Source organism: Onthophagus taurus, chromosome 6, assembly GCF_036711975.1.
Source record: "Onthophagus taurus isolate NC chromosome 6, IU_Otau_3.0, whole genome shotgun sequence".
In the NCBI taxonomy this organism is placed as follows: domain Eukaryota; kingdom Metazoa; phylum Arthropoda; class Insecta; order Coleoptera; family Scarabaeidae; genus Onthophagus; species Onthophagus taurus.
Window position 1 is genome coordinate 660,453 of NC_091971.1, and position 19,530 is coordinate 679,982.

At 29.3% G+C, this 19,530-nt stretch overlaps 2 protein-coding genes and 1 long non-coding RNA gene across 5 annotated transcripts; 1 reads left to right on the plus strand and 2 right to left on the minus strand.

Moving 5' to 3' along the window:
• The first annotated feature begins 289 nt into the window (after nt 1–289).
• On the plus strand, nt 290–14,966 carry LOC111414650 (long-chain fatty acid transport protein 4-like). 3 transcript variants are annotated; one of them, XM_023046043.2, is made up of 9 exons: nt 290–524; nt 2,537–2,829; nt 3,520–3,670; nt 3,735–3,972; nt 4,335–4,575; nt 13,095–13,296; nt 13,350–13,982; nt 14,040–14,193; nt 14,250–14,966. In XM_023046043.2, exons 1-9 carry the CDS (start codon nt 504–506, stop codon nt 14,405–14,407), a joined length of 2,091 nt encoding a protein of 696 aa, XP_022901811.2. In that variant the 5' UTR covers nt 290–503; the 3' UTR covers nt 14,408–14,966. The 3 variants fall into 3 exon arrangements, with proteins under 3 accessions (XP_022901811.2, XP_022901812.2, XP_071052771.1); XM_023046044.2 differs by lacking the exon at nt 290–524 and adding an exon at nt 1,817–1,919; XM_071196670.1 differs by lacking the exons at nt 290–524; nt 2,537–2,829 and adding an exon at nt 3,359–3,448.
• On the minus strand, nt 5,972–8,279 carry LOC139430056 (uncharacterized). The gene is made up of 3 exons (XR_011640627.1): nt 7,017–8,279; nt 6,581–6,953; nt 5,972–6,522 (listed from the first exon to the last, which is right to left on the minus strand). It is a non-coding gene; the product is annotated as an uncharacterized lncRNA (long non-coding RNA).
• LOC111414662 (rhomboid-related protein 2-like) lies at nt 14,908–19,334 on the minus strand. The gene is made up of 8 exons (XM_023046061.2): nt 19,243–19,334; nt 18,866–18,948; nt 18,637–18,805; nt 16,341–17,805; nt 16,085–16,290; nt 15,607–16,032; nt 15,334–15,547; nt 14,908–15,280 (listed from the first exon to the last, which is right to left on the minus strand). Exons 4-8 carry the CDS (start codon nt 16,404–16,406, stop codon nt 14,981–14,983), a joined length of 1,212 nt encoding a protein of 403 aa, XP_022901829.2. The 5' UTR covers nt 16,407–17,805; nt 18,637–18,805; nt 18,866–18,948; nt 19,243–19,334; the 3' UTR covers nt 14,908–14,980.
• Nucleotides 19,335–19,530: the final 196 nt, after the last annotated feature.

Genomic DNA, 19,530 nt, shown 5'->3' on the forward strand with positions numbered 1-19,530 from the left:
CAACTATCTTTTAACTCAAACGAAGAATAATAGTTTGAAAATTTCACGACACACTTCTTCCATTCGTCATCGCCCAATTTATCTTATCATCAATATCTTCAAAAACATTTTTTTTTAAATACTAGCAATACGAAGAAAATCTCAAATTATTATTTTTAATTAACAAAAATTAGTAGTGATATTGTTAGGAAAAGAATTAAAATCGGCTTGAAACGGAGGAAAACGGTGGGGGATTTGAAACGCTACCGTTTTTATATAGGAAAAACATTCGGTTTCAAACCGTTTCGTGTTGTCGTAGGTGTAAGAACAAAAATAATTGTGTTTGCGAATGAAAAATAATATTTTTATACATTAATTAACAGGATAAATGTTTCAACGCAACTAGTTTTTAATTAGCTGTAATCATCGACATTTCTCATTAATTCGTTTAAAAATAAACTTTGAACAGTTTAGAAAGTGTTTTTCCGTGTTCGTTTGATAAATAAGCATTGTATTAAAAGAAAATGAATGGTACTAAAGAACAGGTAAGTTTTACATTTTTCATTAACCCTTAACTGTGCTGGTTGTTTCAAGTTACGCTTACACAGTTAAGGGTTAATATTTCTAAGTAGAATAACTTCAAGGTTTTTATAAAACGATTTAAATATTGTATGTTTTTGACAATAAAAATTATAGGTTATTTTTTTAAACAACTGTCATAATGTTGGTATTGGTAAAACATCATCTGGGGGCTTTTATTTATGACACATCAAACGTCATGATTTGTCATTTTTGACTTATTGATATAACCTCAACTATTACTTTTTGTGGATAATATAATGATAGCAAATAAAACGTTCAAAATCCGATTATGCGGATTCGTTTAACACAATATACATCAATTTTTATATGAATTTGTTTTTATTAAAATGATACGAATTAATGAGTCTTTGTGTTAATAAAAAAAAAAGTATCTAGGTGATATTGCAATTTCGTTTTGACATTTTTAACCTTTTGGGTCGAGGTAAACCACAGGTTTCTCAAAGAAAAAGATAAACAAACCGGTTCGATAAAGAATTATTTGGATAAAACATTCTTTGAGCTAACCAAATTTCAATTATGTTCTAAGATAAAACAATAAGCACTTCTTGAATTATTATCTCTTTCAAATTTAAATATTTAAATAAAAATCGTTTTAAAATGTCTATCATAAAAGAAATTATTTATCAAAAAGATAACAATCGCTGATTTCATTATTGCTAGGATCGATAAGATTTAAAAAATGTTATTTTTCTTTTTATTGTTTATTTTTAGTTATCTCTTTCAAATATTTCAAGGTTAAATTAATTACATTTCGAAATTTAAAAAAAAGACTTCTTCTTAACTAAATAAATTAACGTTCAAATTCAACAAATTTTATTTTAATTAATTTAAAATCACAAACCTGCATAAAAAAGTTTTTATAAATAGAAATATCTATCTCTATCGAAAGTACTCAAAATTATAATCTAAATGACGCAATTATAAGAATTTAGATAATCAACCACACAATTATCTCCCTTTATAAAAAAACATTTCAAACTTTGACCTTAATATAAAAATGAAAGGAATCTTAACAAAATATTTTTTTATGTTCCAAATGAACATAAATCGTAAAAAATACAAATTATCTTGACGACCCAATTGAAACTCGATAATTATCGTGGCTTTTTAGGGGGCTTATCGATGTTACACCTCTCTAGGTGTCGACGAATTCGACCTGAAGGAGATTATTGTACATGATAAAATATGAATTGCTAGGATGCTTGTACATTGAACCGATTTTCAATTTCAGTTCAAATCGGCGCGTTTAATAACTTGGATGTGCAACGGATTCATTAGTAGTTTTTGCGATTTAAAGTTGTTAAGGTGAAATATCGTCAAAAACATATAAAAAAATGGTTCGTATTTTAATTTATATATTTAATATTGTATTTTATCACATCACGTTTCTATCAAATTTGAAACTTTAAAGTTACGCTTTTAATATAAAATTTTGATTAAATCTTCACCTTGAAAATCTTTAAATTACGTTTTATTTTGAAATGATAAATCTCCAATTGTTACATACTTAAAAAAGCAAAATCATAAGTGGATGAGATTCAAAAGTACTGATAAAAGCTTATTTTATATTAAATCACAACAATTTTTGGTTTATATCAAAATTAATATAATTATTTAATTACCAATTTCACCTAATTGATTCCTAATACGAAATAACTTAAGAATAATTCAAATTAATTAATAAAAATTCTAATAATTTAAATTTATTTATAAGCAAATTTAAAGTCAGTATAGTTATCTTCTTTACCGATATAAAAGAGAATTCTAAATATTGTTGGTTAGAAATGTTTAAATTTCCATTTAAAAAGAAGGAAAACTTTTAAGATTTACACATTATTTAATTACAATTTGCATTTTACACATCAACCTGTCTATTTTTTAAATCCAACCGATCTTTTATTTTAATGTTTTCGTCTTTACCGACATTCAAATTGTCATTATTCGTAATTTCCAGACGTCGTCAAAGCATCGAAATGCGGACGTAGAAAAGGGGGACATAACTCGCGGCGCTTCAAAGGGGCACGACGACGTCGTCGAGGAAAAAACGCAAATAGTGACAGTCTTCCTACAACGGGTGGCAGTCATGTTTCTTATGTCCGGATTAATGACCGGTGGTGGTTTGTTATGGTACTACGAGGGATGGGAATACTTCCTTATTTACCTTTTCCCAGCGTTACTTTTATTCCTAATTATAGTAAAACACGATTGGTTTTACGTTGCCGCGTGTACAGCCAAAAGAGATTTCACGTAAGTTTCGTTTTACATTTTGCAATTAACCCAGTTTTTATTTAAATTAAAAAGCGACAAACATAACCCAAACGTAATCAAACATTTTTTTTTTAAATTATTATATATCATTGTATTTAACATATTTATTTTATTCTTAATCATTTTAATTTTTGATGTTTTGACATTTAAAATGTCAATTTGACATTTAAATTGACAGTTGTCAAAGTTCTTAATTTTAATTTGAATCATTTTTGAGTGGTCCTTAGGCCATATTTTATTAATAAAAATGATAGCTTATCTAAATCTTGATTTCTAATAACAATTTCCTTTCTGTTTTAACAAAATCGATGTTTTAAAAGAAAAAAATTTATTTGTATTGGTGTTTGATTGATTTATCAGCAATTTTTAGCACCTATTAATCTGTACAAATGTTGTTTCGGTAAATATTACCTCTGTAAATGGTTTTAGTAAATATTATATTTGTAGAAGTAATTGTTAATGTATTAACGTGGGTTTTATAGTCTTTAAAATGTTAATTGTTGATGAAAGATAAAACGTTTAAAAACACCTGGATTTTTAAACCGCGACCTTAATGAAAAGCAATAAAATGCTTTGAAAATGGTTTCAAAGATCAAAGGTTAAAAACATTATATACCTTTCAAATGAATAATCATTTTTAACTTTTGATATCAATTTTTTTTTGTATAGAGCTTTATCGAGATACATAAAAACTCTTCGACAAATCAGGAGATATGCAAGAAGAAATATGACAGTTGCGCAAATTTTCTCTGAAAACGCTAAAAAGTGGCCTAACAGAGAAGCGGTTGTTTTCGAAGATAGATCATTTACTTTCGGGCAGGTTTGTAAATCAAAAAATAATGAATTTAGGTCAAAAAACATTAAAGATAACCTTTTTGTTTTAGCTTGAAGAGTTCAGTAACAAAGTAGCGAACATTTTTAAGAGTCAAGGCTACAAAAAAGGCGACGTAATCGCTTTATATTTAGACAATAAACCTGAATACATTGGTTTTTGGTTAGGATTATCTAAAATTGGATGTGTTATACCGCTTATTAACAGCAATTTAAAACAGAAATCTTTATTGCATTCTATAACGGTTGCTAAAAGTGTTGCATGTGTTTTTGGGGATGAATTAAAACCAGGTAGGTATTTAATTTATATTAAGGATGGTAGAATACAACTCGCCGGCCTGTTCAATTACTATAGTTTTAGTTCAATGAAAAATATGCAATAATCTGACGCTGAATAACAACTAAAACTAGAGCTATCACTAGACCTTGAACTAGAAACAGTCGGGTTTGGCCGTATTAGTAATTTTAATTGAAAGATTAATTCATGAAATCTACTTGTGATAAATGTTAAAGTCACTCCACACAACATAGTTTACTTTAAAAGTAAATCTAATATAAATAACAGCTGATTGAGGGAATACTGACGAATTTTAGATTCTACCGTCCTTGATATAACATAAAATTTATCTAATAATAAACTTAAATTTTTATAGAACTCTTGGAAATTTTTGATGAAATTAACAACAAAGTAGCTTTATATCAATTTACTGATCCAAAACATGTATCATCAGAACATAGTGATCCAAGATTTGAAAATGTTAATGAATTATTAAAGAATGCAAGCTCGGCAGCTCCTGTTTTAGATGGAACAGTCGGAAATCAAGATGGTTTAGTTTATATTTATACTTCTGGCACAACCGGATTACCAAAAGCCGCTGTTATTACAAATTCTAGGTTCGTTTTTTTCTTTCATTTTTCATCTACAGTGAATTACACTTAAGATGCAATATACAAAAATATATTTCTATAGAAACCACATAAAATGCAACATAAGGTTTGTTCAAGCAGTGGCAAGACACAGAACAGTAGTATAGTATAGTAAATTTTGAGTCAAGGTGAATTACTTGATACACCAGTGTGAATAAGACCAAACAATGAAGAGTATTTCGAAATAACAGTACAACAGTATAGCGACTCAGAATTTATCTAGCAAATCGATTTAAAGCCAGCCAGTATTATATTAGCTTTGTTCCAATAAGCGATCCGACTCGTTACTCGTCAAATGCAATCGCACATGTCCAGTAATGTCACATTTCAGCGGATTTCATTGCATTATTTCACTATGTGATTCAATTTGACGAGTCAAACCGTTTATTGGAACAAACTATATACAAGGTGTATCTGAATGACTGCAACAAACTTCAAGGGGTGATTCTTTAGTGAATTTTAAGGGTACTTTGATATATGAACCATGGGCGACTTCGGCTCCCCTAAGGAGCTACACCCCTCCAAAAATGGCGGAAAATTTTGGTTTAATTTTTTTTTCTGAAAAGCCATAAACGCTAGGAAAATGAAATTTGGGGAATATGTTTAACTCATAATAGGGCACGTTTTGACCCTATTTGTACTTTCAACCTACCCCTCTAAACTACTAAACGTAACTACCCCCTTTACATTTTTGCTAATATTTTTTTTATGCAGATGATTAATACATCAAAAAAAAATTTATCTAGGTAGATGAAAGTATCCTAAAACTTTTTTGTATCTTTAAAATTTTTACAAAAACGACTAATTTTTGAGAAAAAAAATAATAAAGCAAACACTGCACGTTAAACAACGGGGTTGTCGATCAAAAGTTGGAATGAATTTTTAATGAAAAAATCTTAGTAGGCTTTGCAATCTTTGTCAGAAATATTTTTGACGTTTAAATGTCAGTGTTTTTCTTACTATTATTATTGTTTTTTAAATAAAGTTCTATCGCATTTACGCTGGTTCACTCGACGTTTCAAAATTTTAAATAAAATAATAATCAGAGACAAGGAAGGATAGAGATGGCCAACTCTACCTTATTAAATTGTACCTTGCGTACAGCGCCATCCGATGTCACCGCAGAGTACTAATCATAGATTAAAACCAACTTCGACTAGGATAATGGTGGAAAACTGGGCTAACCAACGATCTGGCAACATTGTTCGCTGCGCATCGAAGCGAAGCGACCGACGTTGCCAGATTGTTGGGGCTAACTTTAACCGCCAAATTTAAAAATAACACAACTAATATTGCTTTGAAAAAATGAAATAAAATTCATTTAAATTTATTTTATTTAATATATTTTAAATGAAAGATCTAATTTCAACATAAAAATTTATTATTCACAAAACTAATAAAATTTGGTAACATAAATAGAATATAAGTACGAAGGCTTTCACGGCCGGTGTAATTAAACTAGAACTAATAGTAGCACTATCGAAGACGACTTGAAATCACTTCGAAAGTTTCTAGCTAGTGTTAGTTCTAGTGATAGTGCTACTATTAGTTCTAGTTTTAGTTCAATAAATAGAATAATGTTACATTTTGTTTACCCTAACAGTTTTTGTAACGTCTTCCTGGATGGTAATGAAAAGAAATTTGATAAGAACCGGTATCCTTCACCACTTTGTTTGTAAATGGAATGAGCCAGTACTTCTTTTTTCTTATTTCGGAACTGGCTGCTAAAGAAATTTCTAGTTTCTTTATTCAAATATTTGAGGTTCACCAATACCTGAGGATTTTTCCTCAATTGTATTAGCTTTTGCCTTATTATTGTGGCATTTTTCTTAGCGCGACACAACGCTTTTTTTACTCCAGTTAGGTTGCAATTGCTGCAGTTCTTTGTAAAAGGTAATTTCCTCCGTTTCTTATCTACAAATATAAAGATAATTTTATATAAGAATGATTATTCAGTTTTTATGGTATTTACCAATTATTTCTTTTTCATCACTTAGGTGGAACCGTTTCCCATTCATTTCTAATGAAATGACAGAATTTTCCTCACAAAATGAGGTTGAAGCAACTTCGCAACCTTGTTGTTTACTACCTTCAGGATAAACTTGCATAACAGTTGAACTAGTTACACCAGGAAGTTTGTCGGGGCATACATATGTGGGGGTATAAATATATATATATGGCATGTCGGGGTATAAACATATATAATATGGTATATATTGAATTATATAATTATGAATTATGAAACTAAATAATTAATTTCATACCATGCAGCATACCTGAAATATCTTCTGTTGGTTGATCTTGTGGAGACAAAAAGCAATTATTTATAGTTTCTTCTTACAAATCTAAATGATTTAAAAAACATATATAGATTAAAAAACAAACTTTTTATGCAAAATTTCATTTACCTAGTAAGCATAATGTAGGTAGATTTTTCAATTTTTTCTCAACATATTTGCACATTGTTGCAAAATAGTTGGGGCAAACACAATAGTTACTTAGACGATTATCATTAATTAATTAAAATAATTTTGAATTGTGTATTCCAGAGAGCCAAGCCATTCAAATAATAGGGTCGGTCGGAAAATAATATCTAGAAATACAGAATGAAAGTAATTATGCTCTATTAATTAATAATTTTTATAATTTACCTTTTAATGTCTATCATCGCAAGATGGTACACAGCAAGGAATAATAACCGACATTTTTATCATTTAAAAAATTTTAAATGTTTTTTACACTTTTTTACACTTAATTACAAAATTACACTCATAAATTACACTTATTAAAAAAATTAACTGATTTATCAATATCATTTATATTTGACATCACTTAATTTGACTTAATTAATCAAAGATGAATACAAACAAAGAAATGAAATATAAGCCACCTTAAAGGTTGTTTAAATTTGAATTTGTGTAGAATTAGTTATCGACGGTGACATCGGATGGCGTTGACGACGGTTACAATTTTCATTCGTTTGAGATCCCCCCCCATGATAATAATAATAGTACGAAAACCACTGACATTTAAACGTCAAAAATATTTCTGACAAAGATTGCAAAGCTTACTAAGATTTTTTCATTAAATATTCATTCCAACTTTCGATTAACAACCCTACAGCTTAACAGTTAGTGTTTGCTTAATTATTTTTTTTCTCAGAAATTATTAAATTTTCGAAGAAAATCGGAGAGACAAAAAAGTTTTAGAAGAGTTTTATCTATCTAAGTGAAAGTTTTCCAATGTATTTATCATCTTCATAAAAAAAATCTAGGCATAAATTGAACGGGGGTGGTTACGTTTAGTAGTTTAGAAGGGTAGGTTGAAAGTACAAATAGGGTCAAAACGTGCCCTATTATAAGTTAAACATATTCCCCAAATTTCATTTTCCTAGCGTTTATGGTTTTTGAGAAAAAAAAATTAAACCAAAATTTTCCGCCATTTTTGGAGAGGTGTAGCTCCTTAGGGGAGCCGAAGTCGCCCATGGTTCATATATCAAAGTACCCTTAAAATTCACTAAAGAATCACTCCTTGAAGTTTGTTGCAGTCATTCAGATACACCCTGTATAAAGCTTCTCTCGTTCCTTTCATTTCCCCTTCAAACTCGAAATATTTCCTTCCTGTGCCAGTTTTATTTGCATTATCTACAAATTTTTTATATTTTCGTTCTAATACTCGTCACCTGTTTTCACAATTATTTGACGAAACGTTCAATTTATGAAACTGGTTTAGCTCACCAGCAATTATTTCCATTCCACCCACCTTTTTTTTATATTTTTTATATAAATCTATTAATAGTTTCGTGGAATTAACATTCCATATTTTATAATCATTTTGTGCGTCTTGAATTGTTAATTGAACAGTATTGGGTGTCATGTGTGCAAGGAACCTCTTGCAGGATTACGAAAGAGTTTTCTAAAAAAAACAAACAGCAAATTACCTAACAAAGTTCTTCAGTAATTATTTCAATTATTCAAATATCTTATTATTTACGAATTTTAACTAGATATTTTAAAAAATATAATATGATAATAGGTAAATAAGTTACTATAATTAACCCCGTATTAATACACAACTGACCCTCACTACTTGAAGTTAGGTTAGGTCAACAATTTTGCTTTTTATTTTTACTGTTCGAGCTGTGACAAAATATGGTACCAGTTAGCAATTAATTTTCACTTGCGCATGCGCGCTCAAGAAACCATTATTTTTTACAAACTAATATGTAATTCTTTGCTCAAACAAACCTGTAATTTGACATTACTGTAAAATCTGGATATAACGGATTGCAGTGTCCGTTATAGCTCAATAAAAATATACAACAATCTAGCGCTGAATAACAAATAAAACTAGACCAACACTAGGACTAGAACTAACGCTAAACCTAGAATTAAAAAGTTTCGGGTTTGGCGGTGCGTCTGAATAGAGAGCTAGAATCATTTGGGTTTAGCCGTCTTAAGAGACATGTGGCTAATCCCAAATGATTCTAGTTCTAGGTATAGTGTAAGTTCTACATAGTAGTGCTAGTGTAAAACTAGAATTAACACTAGAACTAGAAACATGCAGATTGAGCCGTGCGTCTCTTAAGATAGCTAAAGCCGAATGATTAGGTATAGTGTTTGTTTTAGTTTGCACTGTCACTAGAACTAACATTAGACCTAGAATTAGAAACATTTGGGTTTAGCCGCACGTCTTTCAAAACGGCTAAACCCGAACGATTCTAGTTCTAGGTATAGTGTTAGTTCTACATAGTAACAGTCCTAGTATAAGAATAAAAGTTCATAAGTTGAATCGATGTATAAATTTCTTTATTAAATAAGTGCTACATATGTTTCGAATGTAATGATTCTTCTTCTTTGGGACGACTAAAATTTAAGAAAAAACAACAGGAAATGACATATAAGTAAAAAATTAGGTTGTTTGATGGAATTGAACATTCAAAACCGTTTGTAGAACATTTAATTCTTAATAAAATCACAACGCGACAATCTTACGAAGAAAACAGGTATCACATCGAAGGTTAAAACACGATAGAATAAGAAAAGTGGAGTGCAATTGAGCATGTGCGGGGGTTACAGGTTTTTAAATTGATATTATTTATCGGGAAAATGTGTGAAAAGGCAGTTGTTTTTATTTTTACAGGAAATTCAAAAAATGTCTATTGTTATTGGTATCAACGAAATCGTTCATGTTCTTTTTGTTATTAATGTTAATGTGTAACTCATAAAGGTCCATCTCTCTCGATTTTTTAAGGTTCTTCAGCAGTTTTATGTTTTCTGCAGGAATGTTATGTGACGTTTCTTTTTTATGTTTAAAGACAGCTGAGTTTTCTTTAGAGGAGTGTTCTTTGAAACGGGTTAAGATGTTCCTACCGGTTTGCCCTATGTATATTTTTGGGCAGTCTGAACAGTTTATTTGATATATACCGCTGAGTTCTTCATGTTTAGGTTTTTGTTTGTTATTCATGAGCAGTTTACTAATCTTAAAACCAGAGGAGAAAGCTGTAGTAATGTTAAATTTTAGTAGGTTTCTTTTTAGTTTTTGCTCAAGTAGTGGATGGAAAGGGATACCTATATGTTTAGTCTTTGTCTTAAAGTGTGGGAATATAATGTTATTAATCCTGGATATGTGGACTCTATTATATATACTTTGCATCTCCTTTACGTTGAATCCGTTATTTATACCGATTTTGACTATATTCCTGATCTCCGTCTTTATTTTGTCTGTGTTAAGTGGGATGTTGTAGATACGGTTAAAAAGAAAACGGAAATTTGCTTGTTTATGTTGGTTACAGTTGTAGGAGTTTTTAGGGATAACTGTATCTGTGAAAGTTTGTTTCCTAAAAATGTCGAATTCAAGGAGGCTGGTAATAGGGTTTCTTATGATCTTAAGGTCGAGAAAATTAAGTGTGCATTGGTTTTCCGTTTCCATTGTAAAGTTCAGGTTGGAGATGTTGTCGAAGATGTTGTGAAGCGCCCTGAGGATAGCTTTGTTGCCATTATAGATTATAAAAATGTCATCAACATAACGAGCGTAAAATTTTATGTATTGTGTAAAAGGTTTGTATTTTTCTGAGAAAAGTTCGTCTTCGAAATTGTTAACATATATATCTGACAAGATTCCAGATAAGGGTGATCCCATAGGGAGTCCGTCGTTCATTTTATAAAATTGGCCATTAAATAGGAAGAAGTTTTGTCTGCAGGTGAGGTCTAGTACGCTTAGAAAGCTATCAATTTCAATGATATCGAGTTCGTCTTTATTATTTAAGACGAGTTGTTCCTTAATGATATCAATTGTTGGTTTTATTGGGACGTTGGAATATAAGTTCGTGATATCAAAGGAGATCAGTTTGCAATTTTTTTCCAGTTTAAATTCTGATAGTCTTTGTATCAATTCGGTAGAGTTTTTTATAGTGTGTTTAAAACTTTTTTGAAATTGATTGTGCAGGTAGATCTGTATAATTTTAGCCAATCTGTTGGTAGGAGAGTTGATGTTACCTATTATGAGTCTTATACTTTTTTTTTTTTTTATTTTTTTTTCTAGTATAAAACTAGAACTAACACTAGACCTAGAACTAGAAAGTAAAGAATATTTTTAGTTCTAGGTCTAGTGTTAGTTCTAGTTTTAATTATTATGCAGCGCTAGACCAAGAACTAGAATCATTTGTACTGTGACAGTACAAGTGGAAAACTATCGCTAACACTATACCTATAATTAGAATCATTCGGGTTTAGCCGTCTTTAGAGACGTGCGGCTAAACCCAAGTGATTCTAGGTATAGTATTAGTTCTACATAGTACTAGTGCTAGTGTAAAACTAGAACTAGAAACTCCTCCTCTGCAAAACTACGCAAGACCTGTACTAATAAGTTATGTTGAATTTTATGTGGGACAGTACAGGGTGGTTCAAATTCGATATCTGAATAGGCTATGTCGGAAACTATAAGAGTTAGAAAAAAAGTAGCTTACATGTCATGATCTCGTTTTTCGAGAAACTGCTAATGCCGAAAACCTCATAGCGTTATCGTCTTTTGTTTTTCCGCTAGAGGCTAAAATTGAAAATATCGTAAAACCAGCAAACGCAATTACCTTGGTTATTATTATAGCTGGAGTATTATAACTAAGACATTATATGGACACTTTTTTACAGAGAATTTTATGATGTAGACAAAAAAATTTTTTCGGTTTTAGATTTTGAGATATCATGACAATTTTCATTTTTTTAAATGGAAACAACCACTGATTATTCGCTTATTAAATTCTTTATTTTTTTCTAATTACAAAAATATAGGGTTCGAAAGGTCTATTTCTTATTGTTTTAGAATAAAGCCAAAAATAAACTTTTTTGTAAAATTTCCATCTAGTGTCATCGACGAAATTAAATTTACAGATTCCTGTAAATTACGGTACTATAACTAAAAATTATTCTACTAAAAATTTATATAAAATTTACTTTATTTTCTAATATGTAACATTCTAAAATGTTTAACTTTTCGTAATTTTCGTAATCCATCTTAAAAAAACAGAATTTTTAAAGTGACACTTCAGAAAATTTTTGAATACAAACAAATCTTGCTATGTTTATTTGAATTCAAAAAAAAAACATATGCCGCCATCTATCAATAATTTATTAAGTCATTTAAGAATAATATTAAATATTAATAAAAAATGTGAAATTATGCAATCTATTCCAACTTTTTATAATTACATATATAAATTAAATAGTTCAACAAATATATTTGTTTCAAATATCAGAAATATGTTTTTTTAATTTTTAATTATAGTACCGTAATTTACAGGAAACTGTAAATTTAATTTCTTGGAAGACACTAAAAGAAAAGTTAATTTTTAGCTTTATTCTAAAACAATAAGAAATAGACCTGTCAAACTCTATATTATTGTAATCAGAAAAAAATAACGAATTTAATAAGCGAATAATCAGTGGTTGTTTCCATTTAAAAAAACGAACATTGTGATAATATCTCAAAATCTAAAACCGAAAAATTTTTTTTGACTACGTCATCAAATTCTCTGTAAAAAAGTGTCCATATAATGTCTTAGTTATAATACTCCAGCTATAATAATAACCAAGATAATTGCGCTTGCTGGTTTTACGATATTTTCAATTTTAGCCTCTAGCGGAAAAACAAAAGACGATAGCGCTATGAGGTTTTCGGCATTAGCAGTTTCTCGAAAAACGAGATCATAACATGTAAGCTACTTTTTTTCTAACTCTTATAGTTTCCGAGTTAGCCTATTCGGACACCGAATTTGAACCACCCTGTACAAATGCATAATAGTTTCGTAACTACAGTAATATAGTTACATACATTGCGAGTTACAGTGAAATTCTCCTAACTCGAACTTCTATATCTCGAATTATCCTCTAAGTCGAATAAATTTCGTAAATTTCACTGTATATGAAATTCCCAGTATATTTTTTTAAATTAAATCTAATTAATTTTATTCATAAAAATTTTTCTTTTAGATACATTTTTATAACCGTAGCTATTCATTTTTTGGCTGGTTTTAAAGATAATGATCGTTTTTATACACCTTTACCCCTTTATCATACAGCAGGTGGTTGTATGTCAACTGGTCAAATGTTGATTTATGGAAGTACGTTGATTACGAGAAAGAAATTTTCTGCTTCCTCGTATTTTCCAGATTGTAAAAAATACAATGCAACGGTAACTGACTTAATTTACGACCGAAAAATGTAAAAAATTGTTAATATTTTTAGGTTGCTCAATATATCGGGGAAATGTGTCGTTACGTTCTAGCAACAACTCGTTCAGAATCCGATAAAGCCCATAAAGTTCGTTTAATATACGGTAATGGATTAAGACCGCAAATTTGGCCCGAATTCGTAACCCGTTTTAATATTCCTCGCGTCGCCGAATTTTACGGAGCAACAGAAGGAAATGCTAATATTGTTAATATTGATAATACAGTTGGTGCGATTGGATTTATATCACGAATTATCCCCAAAATTTATCCAATTTCGATTATCCGATGTGATCCAGCAACTGGGGAACCAATCCGAGACAAAAATGGGTTATGTATGCGTTGCAAACCTAACGAACCCGGCGTTTTTATTGGAAAAATCGTTCCATCAAATCCATCCCGTGCATTTTTGGGCTACGTCGATAAAGAGGCTTCCAAAAAGAAAGTGGTACATGATGTTTTTACTAAAGGTGATTCTGCATTTTTATCTGGCGATATTATTATGGCCGATAAATTCGGAAATTTATTCTTTATGGATCGTACGGGTGATACATTTAGATGGAAAGGTGAAAATGTTTCTACATCGGAAGTTGAAGCTGTTGTTAGCAATATCGTTGATTATAAAGATTGCGTTGTTTATGGTGTTGAGGTATTTATTTATATCATTAAAAAAAGTGGTTTGGTTAATTTTTTTGATATTGAGTAGATTGTTGGGCAAGAGGGTCGAGCGGGAATGGCTGCTATTTTGGATCCAGAAAATACAATCAATTTGGAGAAAATGGTTACCGAATTACAAAAGAATTTACCAGCTTATGCTCGTCCAATTTTCGTGCGTGTCTTAAAAACTGTTGATATGACAGGTATATATTAAATTTAGGTTTTAATTTTGAAATAAATCTAAATAATCTTTTTTTAGGTACTTATAAATTAAAGAAAAATGATTTACAAAAAGAAGGATTTGATCCAAATGTAATAACAGATCCGATGTATTATTACGAAGCGTCTGTGAACAAATTTATAGAATTAACGAACGAAAAATATGATGGAATAAATTCTGGTGCGATTAGAGTGTAGTTTTAAATTATTTTTAATTACCAATTTTTCTATATAGAAAAATCGTAATTGGTACTTAATTAAAATTGCGAATTTCTTAAGAAAGGTTTAAAAAAAAGTGAAAATTGGGAAAAGATAAAAAAATTTGACTGACTTTTTTACATAAACATTTTAAATTAATTAATTATTGGGTGATTTGTTCTGTTTTATTATTTAAATTAAAAATTAATGATTCTTTTTTTAATTATTATTATTAATAATTATTGAGTGAACACGTTTCGATCGTGTTAGGTTTTTCTGTGATTATTATTTATTTATGTACGGTTACTTCAAATTTGTTACAAAGAAATTTGAAATATCAATTGAGTGTACATAAGACAAATTAAAAAAAAATTCAATCAAAGTGTGAAATCATATACAATACCTAAAAACACTATTTTTGAGACAAATACTCCTTATAAAAGAAAAACGTTTTCCAATGATGTGTAAATTACACTTAAATGTTAAATAATCAAACTGCATTTATGTTAAGATTCTTTTTTATTATTATTGAAATAAATAAAGTTATTATTGTTTTTAATTACGCTTATTATTTTATTTAGGAAATTTAGTTGTAAAAAAGATATTATAAAACACAGCCAAACCAAATAATATCACAAAAATTATCACAAGAATATAAGTTAACGCCTTTCTTTCGCCTTCCGGGGTGAATTGCTTAAAAATAACAGTTCCTATTAACACACCAGATAACCCTCCAAAAAAATGAGAAGAATATGAAATGGTATGATTTAAATTGCCCGTTGAGTAATCGATAACAACCCTTAAAATATCGACCAAAATAAACGTTAAAAGAAATATTAATAAGAATTTTCTATGATAAATTCGTTTCCAATTCTAAAATAAAAATTATGTACGGTGCATAATCTTAAAATCTCACATTTTCTTACCATAATAATAGAAACTACATGAGCCATTAACAAAGCATAAACACCACCACTAGCTCCAGCCAACCAAGCAAAACCATCCATTACGGAACTTCCTAAAGCACCGGAAATCACTCCACAACAATAAACGAGAATAATCGGCCACCAAGTGTAATGCAATTCCAACGGAATACCCAAACTTAATTGAAAAAGAATATTCATTGAAAGATGCCATGAACTATGAAAACAGGAATACATACAAAAAAGTTAAAATCATAGTATTATAAAGTTCTTCACCCTGCGTGAACAAACATATAAGTAAGATACCGCCACATTTCAATTCTTCTTGATGGATTATAAATTAATTCGTTCGATATGATACCGTTCCGCCAATTAAGACCATGCGCAGCGTCAATTATGTATAAAACAATTTCTGTTAATGAAATTAAAATCATTGCTAAGGGTAATGGCCAAAAATGATATATTCTTTGAGGTGTTTCTGCCATATCTTCTACAGACATTTTGGCGGTTTGTAAAGATGGTATAAATTTAATATCATATTCTGATTCATAACTTTCTCCCCCTCCTAGAAATGCTGTAGGTTGTATTTGAAAAGCTACTCTTCTCAAAGGGAGAAGGTTACTTTGCTTTTCTATTTGAAAATCTTGCTTTTCTATTTGAAAATCAGTTGGTGGTGGTGGAGGAATAAGAAATGACATATAACTGCAAAAAATTAAATTAAGTAACGAACATTTTATGAAGATTGTCCACTTACATGTTTAAATACTTTTCAAATTTATTGCAATACTTTTCGTTCATAACAAGTTTTATAAAATCATTCTGTTTTATTTCATCTTCACCTTTCGTTTCCGCCACATTCTTAAAAACGTTTTGGAGACGTTTTGGCAATAAATCATCTTCGACTTGTATAAAATCATGTAATTGTCTATAAGTAATAATTCCATACTCGTTAGGCGGGATCTAAAATGATTTAAGAAATATGGAAAATCAATATGATTTGGGTCATTTACCTTGTTGAATAATATTGATAAATAATCTTCAGTAAAGAAAATTGATGAATCCTTTTCAATTTTCATCCTCTAATAACATTTATGTAACAGTTTACAATTTATTAATGCAATTGAATATGGGGTACGACTTATTAGTTAACAATGAGTATTTTATCAATGATTATGATAAGAAATTTACGCATTCTTACAAAATTGTTATTTTAATACCGTTAATATAGACGACTCTTTTTACACGAAAGATAAAACGACTTATACACGTTTTTACAATATTTTTTATTTTGCTAACACATATTTTAAATACACATTTAAACAAATACATGCGAAACACGTCAACCTTAACACTAAAAATATTTATGTCTCAGCACCAAGTGCGATAAAATTTTTTTCAGATTATCAGCATTATAATGATACAATGTTGAATAATGTTTGAAATTGAGAGAAAAAATGAGTACTCGATATTATATTTATGCTTTTTCTTAATAAACAACATTTAAATGTTAATAATTAAAAAATTTAGTTGGATAAAAGGTCTCATCATTCCAATGATGCCTTCGTCATCTTAATTCGATTGATACATATGTTAGTTCCTGTTTTCTAAATATTGTGACGCTATAACGACCGAGCATCATCGGTTTTCGCTACTTTTTTAATAAATAGTTCGTAAATTTTTTCATTAAATAAACACTTTTAATAAAAATTTGGAATAAAATTGACGAACATTTAAAAATTATTAAAATAGCATAAATCCGATAGGGCCTAGTAATGCAAAGGTCGGTATCAGCGTATTAATTACACCGGATTCGTTGCAATCAGCATTCCAACGAACCCGGATTTAATTGTCAAAATCGGGTCGTAAATTAAAAAAAATTTTGTCTGTTCAGTTTTGCTTGTTTCATTTATATTTTATCGTGGTGTTTCGGTCTTTTAAAAGTATGGGGCCTAATCTCTTTTAATATTATTTTCATTTTTTATTTCCCTCTTCATTTTTTCAATTTTTTTCTTCCCATGGTATTTTAGGTAACTCATTCTTTTCTTGCTTAACATCTCTATTTAACAATTATTTAAAAAATTTTTAAATGCGCTTACAATTAACGCGACTATCTTGTCAAAATACATAATTCCAGAACTCTATTGAGATTTTCTTAAGATATCTTATCTGTAGAAAACCTCAGCACCGGTTTTAGGGGAAAATGTACGAAAAGCGATAACTTCATCAGCAAAGTGACAATAAGTAATTAATCTTATGGCTATTGAAGAATATAATTATTTTATGGATAACATCTATAAAATATGTTAATTTTTTTTATATGTATTTTAAAGAATTCTATAAATCAGTTTTCGTTATCCATGTTCGTTAGCGTGAGTCGTCATCGATTTATCTGCTTCCAATCGGATTCTTCAGCGTATTTTTTTTCGGTTCATCCGATCTATTGTTGCTCAAGTTTTAATAACTAAGCAACATAACCTAAATAAACATAAAATTTTTTTAGATTAATCTTATCTGATTATTACCACTTCTTCATAAATTTATTCAACACAGTTAATAAGGAATAACTAGGAATTTAATAAAAGTGATCAAATTAACACCATATATGGTTATTGTTGTATATTTAGGGACATTTAGTTTTAAGAGGTTAACGCGAAAATGGAGGATGGGAAGACTAAAAAACGATGTTAACCAGGTTGTATTTAATGTAATATGCAATAAATATTCTCACAAGTGAATAATAAAGTTTATATTAATAAAACTAGTGCAGTATTAATTAGTTATCATTGTTTTACCTTGATTTTAAACTTTTAAATTTGTAACCAAATCGACCTTGTTTCTGATTGGTTAAATTTTTGACAGCATTTTAAATTTGTAGGTTAAGTTATCAACATTCAAATAATTAATATCTTTTGTGTTTTAAACCGTATTTGCTGCAATTTAGTTGAGTGAAATTAGATGAACGACAGATATTGTTGATAAAATCTTCGAAACTGTTTTATAAATTATATCAAACTAATTAACATCGCTTTATTTTTAGGGGTTGCAAAATCAATAGCTTACCACATGATTAAAGAATTTAAGGATATGAGAAAGGTTATGAGTCCTGGGATTATTGGAGCTTAATAATTTTATCAAGATTTACAATATACTAACAAAGAAAGTTTGGGAACATAAATAAATATTAAAAAAAATTTGCAAGTCATCTACTGAGCTTGTTTCACATCGTTAAACTTAGTTCATGCACTCCTTCTAATTTAAAAACAACATATAAAGAGTATTAATCTAATAGAAAGTTTTAATTCTCACCATCAAAGTATCCAGATTTATATAGATCAGTAATATCATTTAACAACCCCCCTGGCTCAATGTAATGAATTCCAAAATTAAACTTTTCCAAATCGTAGATTTTTTCATCATCAATTTTCTTCTCAAAAATCATACCTTTTGTTGAATGAATTCCCAAATCGATAAAATTCTTTAAAAAGAAGCGTCATTAACAAAAAATCAATTAACTATTTCTAAATTTACACATTACCTTTGACATTTCTTGAGTTTTAACCATTTTTAAGATTAGAACGGCAAAAATAATCGTAATTCTTGTCATTTTCGACGACCCACCTAAATGAATCAAAAAAGGACGAATAAATATCCAATTTTAGAATGGAACCACCTGTTAAGCGCCCTAGAGATGATATCGATCGGTTTTCTTTCTTTTTTCTTAAACGTTCAGAATGAAATTTCCCAAAAAATGTTCTCTTCTTGTTTACAATTTCTTTTGGTAACTCCAAATAAAGAATGTTTAAGATTTTTGAATCATGCATGAAATGAGATGTTTAGAATTATGGGTTGTTTAAAGGAAAACTTTGTTAGTTTAATAAACTGGAACAACGTGTTGCTGCACAATCCACTTACCTGGGGTCGGGGGGTCGTCGAATAATAACAGTTCCCGGTCCCTCGGATAGTAATCAATGGGAACAGGGTACATACGCACGTCATAAATACGTCATAGAAATTGTACGTTGGGGCGCATGTGCCTTAATTCAAGAAAATATAATTTACTCAATGAAATATATATTCGTTTCAAGAATACATCTTTATGTATTTATATACAATTTTTCTTATTTACATATTAAAAATATTAGAAATTATTTGAAATTGACTCATTTCTAAATAGCACGAAATTTTAAAAACAGTGGAGCC